The following is a 14,013-nucleotide window of genomic DNA, read 5'->3' as shown; positions in this document are numbered from 1 at the left end:
GAAGTGTTCATTATTAACTCTACCCTGTCAATCTATCCCCTTCCCAAAGCTCTGCAGTTACCTAATCAGTTACCACTGATTATATTGCTTTATATCAATTTTCTAATGTTAACAGGCTTAAATCTTTTCCCCTCTTAACAAATACAAGAGATCCCTAAGAGAGGGTACGACAATATAATACAAAATTTATACCATCATGTTGTGTACTTAACATATTGTGAAACAAAAACTCTTTTACAATGATTAATGGAACATTAGAATAATATTTCACAAACCAAAACACACACACACACACACACACACACACACACACACGCTCACACACTCCTATACATACTCATTCACTCACATTATGTTCTGACTTTCACGAATATCAAAGCACCTAGTTATTTCCAACTTGAAGAGATGTTGCAATGCCAAATACATCTAAGACAGCTCTCATCAAATATAAAATTGCCTTTTCTTACTCCAGTTACAGTCTGTCAACAAAATTCGTCAATACACACACACACACACACACACACACACACACACACACACACACACACACACACACACACACACACACACCCAAGACTTAATGTGCCCGAATACTGGTCTAAGTAAGTGAACTTCCACATAGTCAATAGATTCTTTAAGATTTCTGTTCACCTGCAACAATACATTTTTCTAAAAAATGCCTGATGGAACTAATCTCAGTGATTCAAGCTGACTTTTCTGAAGGATTCAAGAGGTCAGAGAAAATATGAAAAGCTCTGCTATAGAATAGAAAAATGTATATTTTTCATTAAAAGGTTAATTTTTAGAAGTCAAGCCTTGTTCAAATGACAATATACGATCTAAATGCAAAGATCATCCAGGTTATCTGGGTTCTACTGTCAGAATTCAGGGAGACTGAATACTAAGTTTCAAGCTAAAATGAGTGAAAATTTCTTTTTTCTTTCAGATGCACAGGGAATACACCCATTACTGCCTTCTTGATTGTTCCTCCTATAATTTCATGAACTTTCCACTCATGCACTTTAAACATTACTACTACATTATGATATTTTAAAATGTTAATTTCTGCAAAAACTCATAAACATATATCATCTTTTGAAAAGGATTTTGCCAACTAAGAAACACCACAAAAAAGTTTTTATCAAAATTTCAAGTAATTATGTAAAGCAGATATTGGAAACAATTGGTAAAACCAAAAAAAGAAATGCTGGTGAATAGGAACCACGTGCAGAAATGCTGCACAGAGTTGCAAATGAGGCACCAAGAAGGGGGAGTACCACCTGTGGGCACAAACAGTTCAATGGCCTAGTACTGAAAACACAAAGCTTTTAAGAGTGATTATCACTTTGAATAATGGAACATTTTAAGCCATACATTTCCTTAGCAGCTTTATAAATATCCTTCACATACTGGGAAAATTTCGTAAGACATTCATTTACCTTTTTCATGCCTCCACTAGAAGCATTCAGTCCCTTTGAAAATACTTCCAAGTACAACTTACTACATAGCTAACAGATAAGAATATCAGAATAGGTATCCCTTGCTGAGTAACTACAAAACACAAGCCAGTTAACATTACGTCTAAATTTCATTTAATAGAATGAATAACATATGAGGTAAATTTTGAGAGTTGGGGAATCTGGTCAGATACTGCAGCTAAGATTTCATCTTTCAGACTGCCTCTTTCCTTCTTTCTGTCCTTCCTTCCCATCCATCCATCTGTTCATACAAACTTGGCCTTGTTCCAGAAAAAGTTCAACATGGTTTTCTAAGAATGTATAAAAATGCAACATAATGGACTCTGAGAAACAAACCGAGGGTTCTAGAGGGGAGGGGGGTGGGGGATGGGTTAGCCTGGTGCTGGGTATTAAAGAGGGCACGTACTGCATGGAGAACTGGGTGTTATACGCAAACAATGAATCATGGAACACTACATCAAAAACTAATGATGTATTGGATGGTGACTAACATAACATAACAAAATAAAATAAAATAAAATGCAAGATAAATCAAAATGAAAATAGATGTGGGGCAACTGGTTGGCTCAGTCAGTTAAGCGTCCAACTCCTGATTTGGGCTCAGGTCATGACCTCAGGGTCGTGAGATTGAGCCCCGAGTCGGGCTCCATGCTCAGCGGGAAGCCTGCTTGAGATTCTCCCTCTCCCTCTGCCCTTCCCCCTGCTCATGCATTCTCTCTCTCTCTAAAATAAGTGAATAAATTTGAAAAAAATGAAAATAGATTTAGCTTTTTAAAAGTACGCATGTGTGGAAATACATATTTTATAGGAAATAAATTAGAAAGGCATAGACCAGTATGTTAACAGTGGTATTATGACAGATAAATTTTTATTTTCCAGTTCTAAATTTATGTTTTCTCTTTCAAATTTTCTATAGATATAGAATTAGAACACATTAGAATTAGACCTTAAAAAGGTATGTGTTTTAAACAGGTGAAAAACATGTGGGAAAGAGAAAACAGAAAATGAAAGTTCAGGAATAGATTCCTAACTACACAAAACAGAAGCCATAATGTAGAGGCAGTTCCCAAACACTGGCTTTACACTTGCTCATGATTCTATGAAACAATCAACCCGGAGTTCCACAGCCAGTCAGATGAGGGAGCTGGATATGGCTGACCCAGGAGCCAATGTCCTTTGCTTGCCACCAGTATTTCCCCAGTGATTGAATTCTGAGAGATGTTGGTATTTCACAGAAAACAAGTGAAGGGGGATGTTCTGTGAATAAATAAGTTAGAAAATGAGGAATCTCTATTCATTTCTTTGGTGACTCACAAGGTACATTAACCAAAGTAGGGTTTTGAGAAATAATGGAGCAAAGAAATATGCATAAATGGTTTAACCAAGTGTTTCTCAAACATATTTGCATGTGGAACCCTTTTTCGGCTACTAAATACTGTTTGGGGAACTCCCCCACCACATGGCTTATATGTCAACCTTTAGAGCCTAAGTAGAGATACCACTGGAGCACAAACACAATAGAAAGCCAAATGTTACTTCAGACACTTGGTCAACATAATGGTAGGGAAGTGGGCCTGAGTGACACAGATCATTGAATTAAATATGTTCTGTTATGGGTTTGGAGCCCAATCCTTCTGAATGGTGGAAAAGACCCAACAGGGGCTTTGTCCCTTGGCATGCCCGAAAGACAAACCAGAAAGAGCAGTAAGCACTGAATTCATCCTTCGGCTCCAAATACCCATCACTGCTTCGTTCCCCCACCTAGCCCAACAGTGGTCAATAGCATCTCTGAAAGGCTAAGGTGCCTTGGTTTGGAGCCTGGAGCTATAAGTCAAAATAGCACATCACAAGACCAGCTAACTTTACCCTTGGCGTTATCCCCATTCTCCCAGCTTCTCAGGAAGAGAGCCCAGGCGTGCAGGCCTGGACTGTTGGCAGGGCAGGATGAGTAGAGTCAGAGGACAGAGCCATGCTGGGGTCTTCCTCATCCATTTCTCCTAGGAGGACAGCATTTATTCAAGACCCCACCTCCCAGGGATGGCAGCAAGTGGAAAGAGAGGGGGAGAAGTTAGCAAGGATGTTCACGTTCACGATCTAAATAGATCCTAACCTTGTAGGAAAACATATTTCAATTCTATTCATTGTCCTTTCACTTGTTCCATATTTATATCTTGAGTCATATTCAGACTTCATGGATGTGTATGGACAAAAATATTTTTGTATATGGACATATCATAATTAATAACCAGGGGATGTCAAGTTTTCTCTTTTTATATGAAATAAGCCAAAATAATTTTGGGGACTCAAATAGCTACAGTGGTAAATGATGTTAAAGGAGGTGCTTCGCTACTCATCTGCTAGTACTCATCATAGCAAAAGCTATGATGAGAATATAAGCAGTGCTTTATTTATTTTTATCTATTCCTCCACCCAAATTCTTCCCAAAGAAGTTGCAATTTCCATTCTCAAAGCATCACCAATGCCAACAGACAGAGAGAAAGGAGGACATACAAAAGAAGGTTTGCCCTACCCAAATAACAAACACTAAACAAGCTCCACTTATGTAATTCAGTAAGTCTCATGATGCACTCGCTCTATTACAAGATCCATGAGTTTAAATAAAACATACTTGTAAAAACTGTTACTGAAATACAAAGTCAGAGTATAATAGTTTTCTTAAATTATGAAGCTAATTGATTTTTTTTAATGCACCATTCACTTGTTCCTTGACCCTAAAAGATTTTTATTTTAGGCCTCCTGTACATTGTAAATTCATTATGACCAATCTAGTTCCCAGAAGTATTGCATCATTAGAGGTACAGAGATGGAGATTAAAAGCAAAACTGAAAGTGAACTGTGCCTTAGGCAAATTAATAATACAAGTGAAACCATTATGTAAAAATCACTGTTTGGCTGCAAGAACTTGACTACGCATTATAACAAGTATCTTGGAAAATGTTGATAGAATTCTGCATTCACAGGAATCATCTTAAACTGCAGGAAAAGGATATAGCAAATATGAACAATGGTATGGGATTAATGAATCTATCCCCTATGGTTGGCATCAAGATAGGGGAGAAGTATAATGTTTCAATCACTCAGATTGTTCTCTAGCTAAATCACATTACTTGCCTGTGGATAAACCTGAGCACATACATTTAGCTGGTATACACTTTCTTCTATACTCTCTTAGGATAGAAGTTTATAGTACTGAGCAATTAACCGCCATATTGTACACACTAAGGAATACTGTGTGCCCAGGCCTGACAACGGTGAGCTTATTAATAAATTTGCGGATCTCGAAACTGGTGAGGATTAGAAAGAGTCCTAGAGAGCAAGAAAATGGAAGGATTGGGAAAAAAACTGGGAAAAAACCAGAAGAATAAACCCAGATTTGCATCACAAATTACAAATCCCTATCCTTCCCATGTATTTATTTAATACTCTGAAAAGCTACAGAGAATCAGAGTAACTATCCTAGCCTAAAGCCTCAGACGTGGGAGAAAGATGAGTGGAAAAATATCCAAACATTAATCTCTTCTAAAGAAAACCATGGTAGAATATTCTTTCTAGTTCTTTCATTCATTAAGAATAAGACTTGAAAGTGTCCCAACTCCAGAATTGTTAGCAAGAATCTGGAGTTGAAGATGCTAGGCTCTCATCTTAGCTATGGACACTATTTAGTCTTTTCGCCTTTATCAAGGCACCCTCATTACCCGGATTATTCCCCAAGTACAACAGGCATAGTGTCTCTTGCTGTGGGGGGTTCTGAAACTGCGAAGTAAAGGATCCAGAGGAGCTCACTGTGAGCCTGTAAACACGAATAACAGAAGTTCGAGGAGGCTTTCTCATCTCCTGGGCATTACAGCAAGAGAAATTCTAATCACTTATAGAAATGGTTTTCAATTATCTGCTTAAAGAAACTTCTCATTCATTTCACTGGTCTTTGGGTTCTTACCACGGAATGACTCAACAGATGACAATCTTTTTGGAAGAGATGCAATCAAATTTAAGTGGAAAATGTCACAAAATAGGATAAGGAAATAGAGAAAAAAAAGAAACAAATGTCAGGTTTGAGAGGAAAACAACATAGCAAGAAAGCATTATCAATTCTTATTATAAATCAAAATATTTTAAATGAGATATAAAAATTCAAGGTTTTATTTCCAGAGAAATAGTCTTAAAAATTATCATAAAATGCTATGTACTCATAAACGAATGAAATGGAATTATAACTATTTCTTTGTGATTTTAAAAGTGATCATAAATTCAGTCTTAATGCTTATTTAATTCATCTAATATGCTCTACTACCTTCTAGGCAAAGATCTTAACCATTAAAATTCACTTAATGCCTCAAATAAATATATGGTTTTTTCCTTTGGATCTTTCTTTACATTTTATTTATCCCACAACCATCAGTGTTTGGACTTATACAGAAAAACTAAAAACTCACTGAGTATAAATTCTTCAAATTAAAAAAAAAAGAAAAAAGAGTAGAAAGGACAAAAAGCTCTATCTGATGAGGTTTAATCAAATGACTGAAGTCTACCTCTCCTGCTCCTGCTTCATTCGTATCCTCTCCTCTTCTGACGTAAGGGAGTCCTGTATTTTTATTTTACCCGTTTTCTCAATCTTGTCATCTTTTCGATGTTTGCCAAACCTGTTGATAACAAAAAATTCTAACTTGTCAATATATACAAAATGAGTTTTCATTCTTTTGTGACAAAGACATATTTACTCAATGAAATGCGACCTTCCTCAAAATGAGGGCCAAGAGGTCTCCTGCAATTCTCTGGTTTTTGCCCAATATGAATATTTTCAATCAGATGATTGGATTCATTTTTAATTAGAACTTTCTAGAGACAACCCTTTTGAAAATGGCCTCAATCCCCATTTTTCCTTTGGCGAAACAAAAATAAACAACTTAGCAGTTCATCCTTACTGAACAAACAATTAATAAATGTATAGGGCTGAGTGCTGAATACTTCAAAAGCTAGAGGCCAAAAAATCTGCATTAGAATGGGTTGCTCTTATGACTAAAGAATGGTAATCCACAATTATCTACTTAATAATCTCTCCATAAACAACTATTCTTATTTTCACAGTCAGATTTATTGGAAACATTCATCATAGTTTAAAAACTGACAAACAAGGCCATGTTTGCATGGTTTGAAGTACAAAGGATAATTTACACTGTTAGAACACTTTGAGCTTATTAAGTTGAAAGCTTTAAGGCATTCTCATCAAATACTATTCCGAAATCCGATGAAAAGCAATCGCTGAATGTGGCATCTTTGCCTTCGAAATCTGTATCTGATCAAAAACAAACATGAGGAACAGACACATGATTCCAAACTGGTCCACACAAACTTTCACAGATGGCCACGGAACTGGAAGCTCTCTGCGAAAACACTAATACTCTGTTCTGGCATCCAAAATATCTCAGGAGCCTAGATTTGCTATCAATTCTTTGTCCTGCTCTGTTGCTTTCCTCTAGAAAAGACCATGTTGCCTGGAATGCATGCACTACATACATTCTCATCTTAGTGACTTAGTCACCAGATATTTCAAAAAAGAAATCTTTTATAGTTACTAAACTAAGCATTCATAAATATATAAAATATATCGAGTATTTCTTTCAGAGGACAAAATAGGGATCTAGCTTATGCTGAACAATTAATCATATTGAAAAGGAGGAGAGTTAAAAAAAAAAAAGGTAGTCCAAAACTGATATAAAAGAGAAAAAAGGTATTTTAATTAATGGCCTGGCTGGTAGTATAGGTCTTTCTCCTATTAACATAAATCTGATTTCAAATACTGGTTTATACGTGAAGTGTACATGGGAATATCTTACACGTTTACCAAAGTAACACTGTTTGCAAAGGGGTTTATAAATAAGGAAGGGGGAGCATTCTTAAAATGTTAAAATAGAAAAAAGTTAAAACACTACCACCACTCTTCCTTTAAAAATTATGTATATTATTAGAGAGCATTCAAAACTGCCCATAAAATTAACTTCTATAAAGCAAATCTATCCTTAAATTGTAATGGTATTTAGAAATTGGAAGATCGTTCCAACTGCAAAAAAGAACAAAAGAAAAAGAAGAAAAAAAATCCCTAAGAACTTAAGCCCAGAATCTGATAACTTCTCGCAAGGGATTAAATATGCACTATACTTTTAAAACAAATACAAAGCATTAAAAATAAAAACTTTCTCTTTCCTTTATTTTTGTCAATATATCAATAATGCCTAAGAGTTAGGCATAATGACTGACTTTATAGAATGAATTAATAAATAAATGAAAGAGCAAACATAAAAAACTGATACATCTCAGTAGGAGCCAACATCTAAAACATAATGTTCATTCATTTGACAAAAATTTATTAAGCATCTACAGGGGGTTCAGGAGAGAGGACAGGGCTGGACAAATTAATCTGAGCATCATCAGCATGTAGATGGTATTTAAAGCCCCCATGAATTCCCATCCTGAAAATTCTGCAACACTGAAGCATCTGGAAATATAAAATGTATTAATTCTTACTTCAAGAAAAGTGTAAGTTCAAATCTTATGTATGATATTTACTTATAAGAGAGCTTCCTAAAGGTAAATCGTTTTAACCATTTAGTTTTTCAGTTCATTAATATCCCTCAAATGATACAATGTTACCATGTTGACCTGTTTTGTTCTGCTCTTAAAGATGTGTGCTGGTTCACATTCTAGATTACACACATTCAAACCTGTATCCTATTTAAGAAGCACTATGCCATGACACAAGATACACAGTTGACCCTTAAACAACATGGATCCACTTATACCCAGATTTTTTTTATAAATATAGTACAGTACTGTAAATATATTTTCTCCTCCTTATGTTTTTCTTAATAACATTCTCTTTTCTCTAGCTTACTTTACTGTAAGAATACAATATATAACACATATACAAAACATGTGTTAGTTGACTATTTATGTTATCAGTAAGGTTAATCAGTTGGCTATTAGTAGTTGAGTTTATGAGGAGTCAAAAGTTACATATGGATTTTCAACTGCACAGGAGGTTGACACCCCAATCCCTTTTTTTAAGAGTCAACTGTATATCTATCTGTACCAAAAGGTATAGTTTAATCTTAAGAGAAGATCATGTACATCATCCCTTTGAGGTAATAATATGAGGGAAAATTGAGAGTGGTTGACTTTTCCGTGTTTTAAAACAGTTTAGATATTTTTGGTCCCAAGCCTAACACTGAGTTTAATTAGCTATGTTAGATCTTTTTTTTAATGATCTCGGCCCTACTTTGTGGAAAAAGTTTCAGTTTTAGATCTCAGTCTATCAACTTTCAACTTTCATCTGAAGTATACATGATTAAAAAGAATAAAAAAGAGTTAATCCTGACTCAGATTTAAGAACTGAATTTTTTCTCATTTGTTTGATATTAAAATTAAATTAGTGTCCTAAACTGCCCTGAATCGCCAGAATATACTGTTTTATTATTTGTAAATTTATTATCAAACTGTTACAGTATACTTGTCTTTTGAAATTAAAAATTCAAGACTGATACATTAAAAAGCAAAGAAAGCACAGATAAAATGTTTATAGGTTAGCATTTGGACATTTCCCTTAATGCCTGCTTAAGTTAATAAATTATGTGATTTCTTTAAGGCATACTATAAAAGCACAGCATATTATTTATAATTGGGGTAAAAATGAATCCCTTAGCTGTAATTTTTTGAATAAAATAAAGACTGTAGGTGAAAAAAATATACCAACTGTTCTAGAGTGTAAAAAGAACATAGCTATGCCCTCATTCACTCTCATTGCCAATATATTGTAGTGTTCTCTTAATTTGTAGTTATTTAATTCTTCCTGCAAAAAGGGGTACAACTTTCAGCTACACAGGTACTTTCAAAGTCAGTTTCACAGCTGAAATCAGTGATCAACCTATGAAGACAATCATTTAATAGCAAGCTGCTTAAAACTTGGAAGATTTCAACTACATTTATTTTATTATCTTTTAAAAGCCACAGATGAATTTTGAATGGGTTGCGTTCCAAAGAATGGCAAGGCTGAAAAAAATCAGGTACTAATGGTATGTCCAGAAAGCAAACCCATTTTCAGCAAAGGATCAGTTTTGGAACTGCCTTCTGACTAACCTCCCCCCCCTCCAAACATGTTCAAACGGAAAACTCCACCATCCAATGGGTGTGATGCTAGAATAGAAAGTGGTCATGGACCTACCACCCCAGGAAGAATTTGCTATTCATATCTTAGGATATATTAATGTAAGGGAATGACTTTTTAAAAACATGGACATAGGGGTGCTGGGGTGACTCAGTCAGTTAAGTGTCTGACTCTTGATTTCAGCTCAGGTCATGATCTCAGGGTCCTGGGATGGAACCCCAAGATAGACACAGCGTTCAGCAGGGAGTCTGCTTGAGATTCTCTCTCCCTTTCCCTTTGTCCCTCCCCCGTTCATGTGCTCACTTGCTCTCTCTCAAAAAACAAAAACGAAACACAAAACAAAAAAAAAATGGAGACAAAAAGAAAAATAGAAAGCTTGAGAAAAAGTTGATAGAGAAAAATTTCAGAGGTACATGAAGAAGGCACAGTGAAAAAAATGCCACCAAGCACTGAAGACTCCTTCACAAGATACAGCTGGATGAGCCCTGTCTTATCAGAGGAGAATTGATTGTAACATTTCTTAAACATATGGCTTTCTTCATAAAGAATACAGCAATGTTTTCATTCAGCTAAAGTAATCTCCAAGTAATCTGCTAAATGGGTTTCACTATGACTCGTTACAAATGAGATCATTGCTGTCTGCCAGATCGGCCATATTTATTACTATAGTAAAGAATAAAAGGCAAAACATGCACTTGTTGATAAAAGAGGAAAGAGAAAAAAAAAAAAAACAAAGGATTGCAACAAAATTCTGTTGTTTTCATATACAAAGGACTGTCATTAAAAATTTACTGGTAAGAGTTTCGTGCTATTGAACCATCATTTCAGTTTTTAAAAATTAACCTAATTCTCTCTGCAGTATAAATAATATTGAAATATCTTACTTTAATATTACTACTAAAATTAGAGACCTTCAGAAAAAATTATGCTGAGTGATATAACACACAGCATCCTACTGTAAATAAAATAAAAATATAATTGGATTTGTAATGAATGGATTTTCCTAGTATCGTATTTGAAAATGTGATATAGTAGAAGTCTTAAAAATCTTCTTCCATACTTAAAAATAGATGAACAGAATACCCAGCACCAATTAGCCTGTAATCTTTGAGGAACAATTTTTGAAAATCACTGACATGTCACCTAGAAAGTTGGTATTTGTCACTGCTAATTACCAAGATCTTCATTTCTAAGGAGGGCTTTGCTATAATACTTGCCTTACTATTCACCCTAATGAACATGTAGGTTAAGCGATACTGCTTGCCTGGGGGGAAAAAATGAAATGGCTCAAATACAAATTTAGTGTCAGTGACTAGAAGCCACCCGTCCTCCCCCAACTTCTCCACTGGAGTGGCCAACATTTAACTCAATACCCTGCCCTGCATTTTGCCCCTCATTTTTATCTATTTGCAGCATCGCATGACTTAATAACTTCCTTTCTCTGGGAACTCATTGTCTCTTTCTGGAACCTTCCAGGTGCTTCTCGTAGACGCAGTTAGTATAGCCATTATGCTAACCTGTCTTTGACCACTGCCTGATGTGATAATGCTGCCATTTACCCTAAAGATGCTTGAGAGAAACCAGCTGTGCAATGAGCTGGATTCAAGATTCTGTACAGCAAAACTGAATACCTTGTCCTGTGTTATTCCTGTGTCCCAATCAAACTCTCTGAAATGCCTCAGGAACATACTGTTCACTCAAATCAAAGCAAAATCATGAGTTTTTAACACTATTCCTCTATTGTCCTTTTGTGTCATACTTTTCCTAAATGGTTTTGATCAAGTTTCTCCAGAAAATCTTTTTAATTGATTCTGGCTCAATCTTTTCACACATTCTTGGTGTCAGCATTGAGTTCTCTCAACCCATCACTCTGGTCTCTAATACAATTATGAACTTATTTTTTCAAGATTTTATTTATTTATTTGTCAGAGAGAGAGAAAAAGCACAAGCAGGAGGAGTGGCAGGCAGAGGGAAAAGCAGGCTCCCTGCTGAGCAAGGAGCCCAGTGCGGGACTCGATCCCAGGACCCTGGGATCATGACCTGAGCCGAAGGCAGACGCTTAACCGACTGAGCCACCCAGGCGTCCTCATGAACTTATTTTTGTCTTAAAGCCTTAAACTGTTCTAAATTTTAGTTGAAAAGAAATCTAGCTATATATCTTTGTAGATTATTCTATTGCACTCTTACCCATATGCACTGAAGGTATATGTGCACATTTCTGAAAATCAAAGTCTAAAGATTGGTCACCCCATTCAATGTCTGTATTTGAACAATGTCTGTATTTGTTTCTTTGAAACAAAGAAACTGAGGCCAAAGGGGTATGCAGAGCTGCCCAAAGTCCCACTGCAAGCTAGGAATAGAGTTTAGGTCACCTCATAGCTAGTTTAAGAGATCTCAGTGGATCTGAACTTGGATACTCCTAGAGAAATTGAAATTCCCAGACCTATGAAGTTCACTTTGTGTAAATCCTAAGTGAAAGATATAACTGAACACCTGTTGAATGCTCTTTTGATTACTTAATTACATTTAACTAGAATTTATTGAATTTTTATTATGTACTTTATCTCATTGATTTCCACAACCAGCACGTGAGGTAGGTGTTATCATCCTCTTTAGGAGAAACCTCAGGGGAATTTAATGATTTCACAGGCCATATAGCCAGGAAGTAGCAAAGCCAGACTTTAGACCTAAGACTCTTTTTACCACACCCAGCCACCTCAAAAATTTAGGGAACCAAAGACAGTCACTCTTACGCTTTTATAAACTCAGAGCAGCTGGTTAAACCATCTTTGTAGAAATAAATGAGATAAATCTTGCATTTCCGGCAGCAATGAGGTCCAAAGGACATTGTTCCCAAATGGAACTTGTCTATGAAGGCCAGGAACCTGGACTCAAGGTCAAGAACTGATCCCCAACCGTTGGAAAGGATTGTAAAAACTACCCACATACCCACTGCTAGGACACTGCCAATATTTCTAAATACAACAATACTCCACGAGTCAAAATTGTCTGTACTGATATATGCAAATTCTTCCAGGCAACAGCAGAAGCATGTCAAACTGTCCAAACCCAATCAGAGGGGAAAACAGCAAGAACTCACCGCAAGAGTGAATAACGTACTTTTAGAATAACGCACTCACAGTTTCTGGCACTATTTTTTGTGTGTGTGTGCCTCAGCCTCCATTTTATAAATAAGAAAAAAACAAGTCACTTCTAACATGTCCTTCCCATATAGATCTTATATATTTTAGTGACATTTTAAGAAATCGCTACCATGATAGCACACTGATTTGCTCAGCAGTAGATTATGGCAATGCTGGATGAATCAGGGAAGAGAAGGCTGATTATGAAAAGCAGAAAGCTCCTATTTAGGCAAAAAAAAAAAAAATCGTGGTAATCAACAATGATGAGAACGGAGGCTTAGAAAGGGTACATGACAACTTGATAGTGCTTTTATAAAATGGGATGCAGTTTTAACTTGGCAGAGTTTAGCAGGGGTTCTCTTTAAAAGGAAATTCACAAACTTGAGAACCATTATTTGATTGTGTACAGTTTTCATCAGTGCTAGTCTGATTAGATTTAATAAACTAAATTTGGGTTGCTTGACATCCAGAAAAAAAAAAAAGAACTTTTTTTTTTTTTGAAGAAATTATAGCTTCTATTTAACCAAGCTAGAACAGCCTTTAGACATGCAGTGTATGTACCCTTAATGGACAACAGACCCTTTTCAGGACTCCCATTAAGTGTCCTTTTAAGTGCACTCTTCCCCTGGTGAAGCCTGTGTTATCTAATCAAGGATGCACTGATATGCCTAGTAACCCTACACTTCAGGAGTCCTGGAAGGATATGGAACAAGGAAATATTAAAACAACAATGAAGAAATTGAACACAGCACATTATCAATGTTAATTTTACAAGAATCATTATAAATCCCAAATATCTTAAATTAACACCAAACCCAAACCCAAACCCCGCGCCCCCCACACACAACCACACGATCTAGATAGACTTAAGAAAAAAAAAAAAAAAAGCAAACACAGTAATCCTTCAAAACATAAGATAAATACATAAATAACTCTGAAATAATATTTATAATCTATACTTAGAGCCATTCAAGGAAAATGACAGAAGATGAGTGGAAGTATATCTTAATTATGATGTTAAAGCTTTTCAGGCATCAGCTAGTTCATGGACTACATGACATATTTTCTGTAGCAAATAAATTCCCTTTGTAAAATGGGGTCAATTAGTAATTACTGTTCCATACAAGATTTTTATAAGGCTTGATACACCTTTCTTTTTTCAACATATACCCACACAGGTAATCAAACCACACAAACCCCATAACACCAAACG

At 35.8% G+C, this 14,013-nt stretch overlaps 1 protein-coding gene across 7 annotated transcripts in view; it reads right to left on the bottom strand.

Annotated features, from left to right (window-relative positions):
• Positions 1-14,013, bottom strand: part of PARD3 (par-3 family cell polarity regulator) — a 646,927-nt gene that overhangs the window by 160,878 nt on the left and 472,036 nt on the right. For 5 of the 7 annotated variants that reach the window (XM_027592712.2, XM_027592715.2, XM_027592717.2 and 2 more), the window contains one exon: positions 6,029-6,139. The exons of the other annotated variants lie outside the window; for them this stretch is intronic. In XM_027592712.2, the coding sequence (XP_027448513.2) occupies positions 6,029-6,139 (111 nt within the window). The remainder of the gene's footprint in view (positions 1-6,028; positions 6,140-14,013) is intronic. 7 annotated transcript variants of the gene reach the window in all.

This window comes from Zalophus californianus, chromosome 9 (genome assembly GCF_009762305.2).
Source record: "Zalophus californianus isolate mZalCal1 chromosome 9, mZalCal1.pri.v2, whole genome shotgun sequence".
NCBI lineage: Eukaryota > Metazoa > Chordata > Mammalia > Carnivora > Otariidae > Zalophus > Zalophus californianus.
This window is presented reverse-complemented; position numbering and strand designations above follow the sequence as displayed.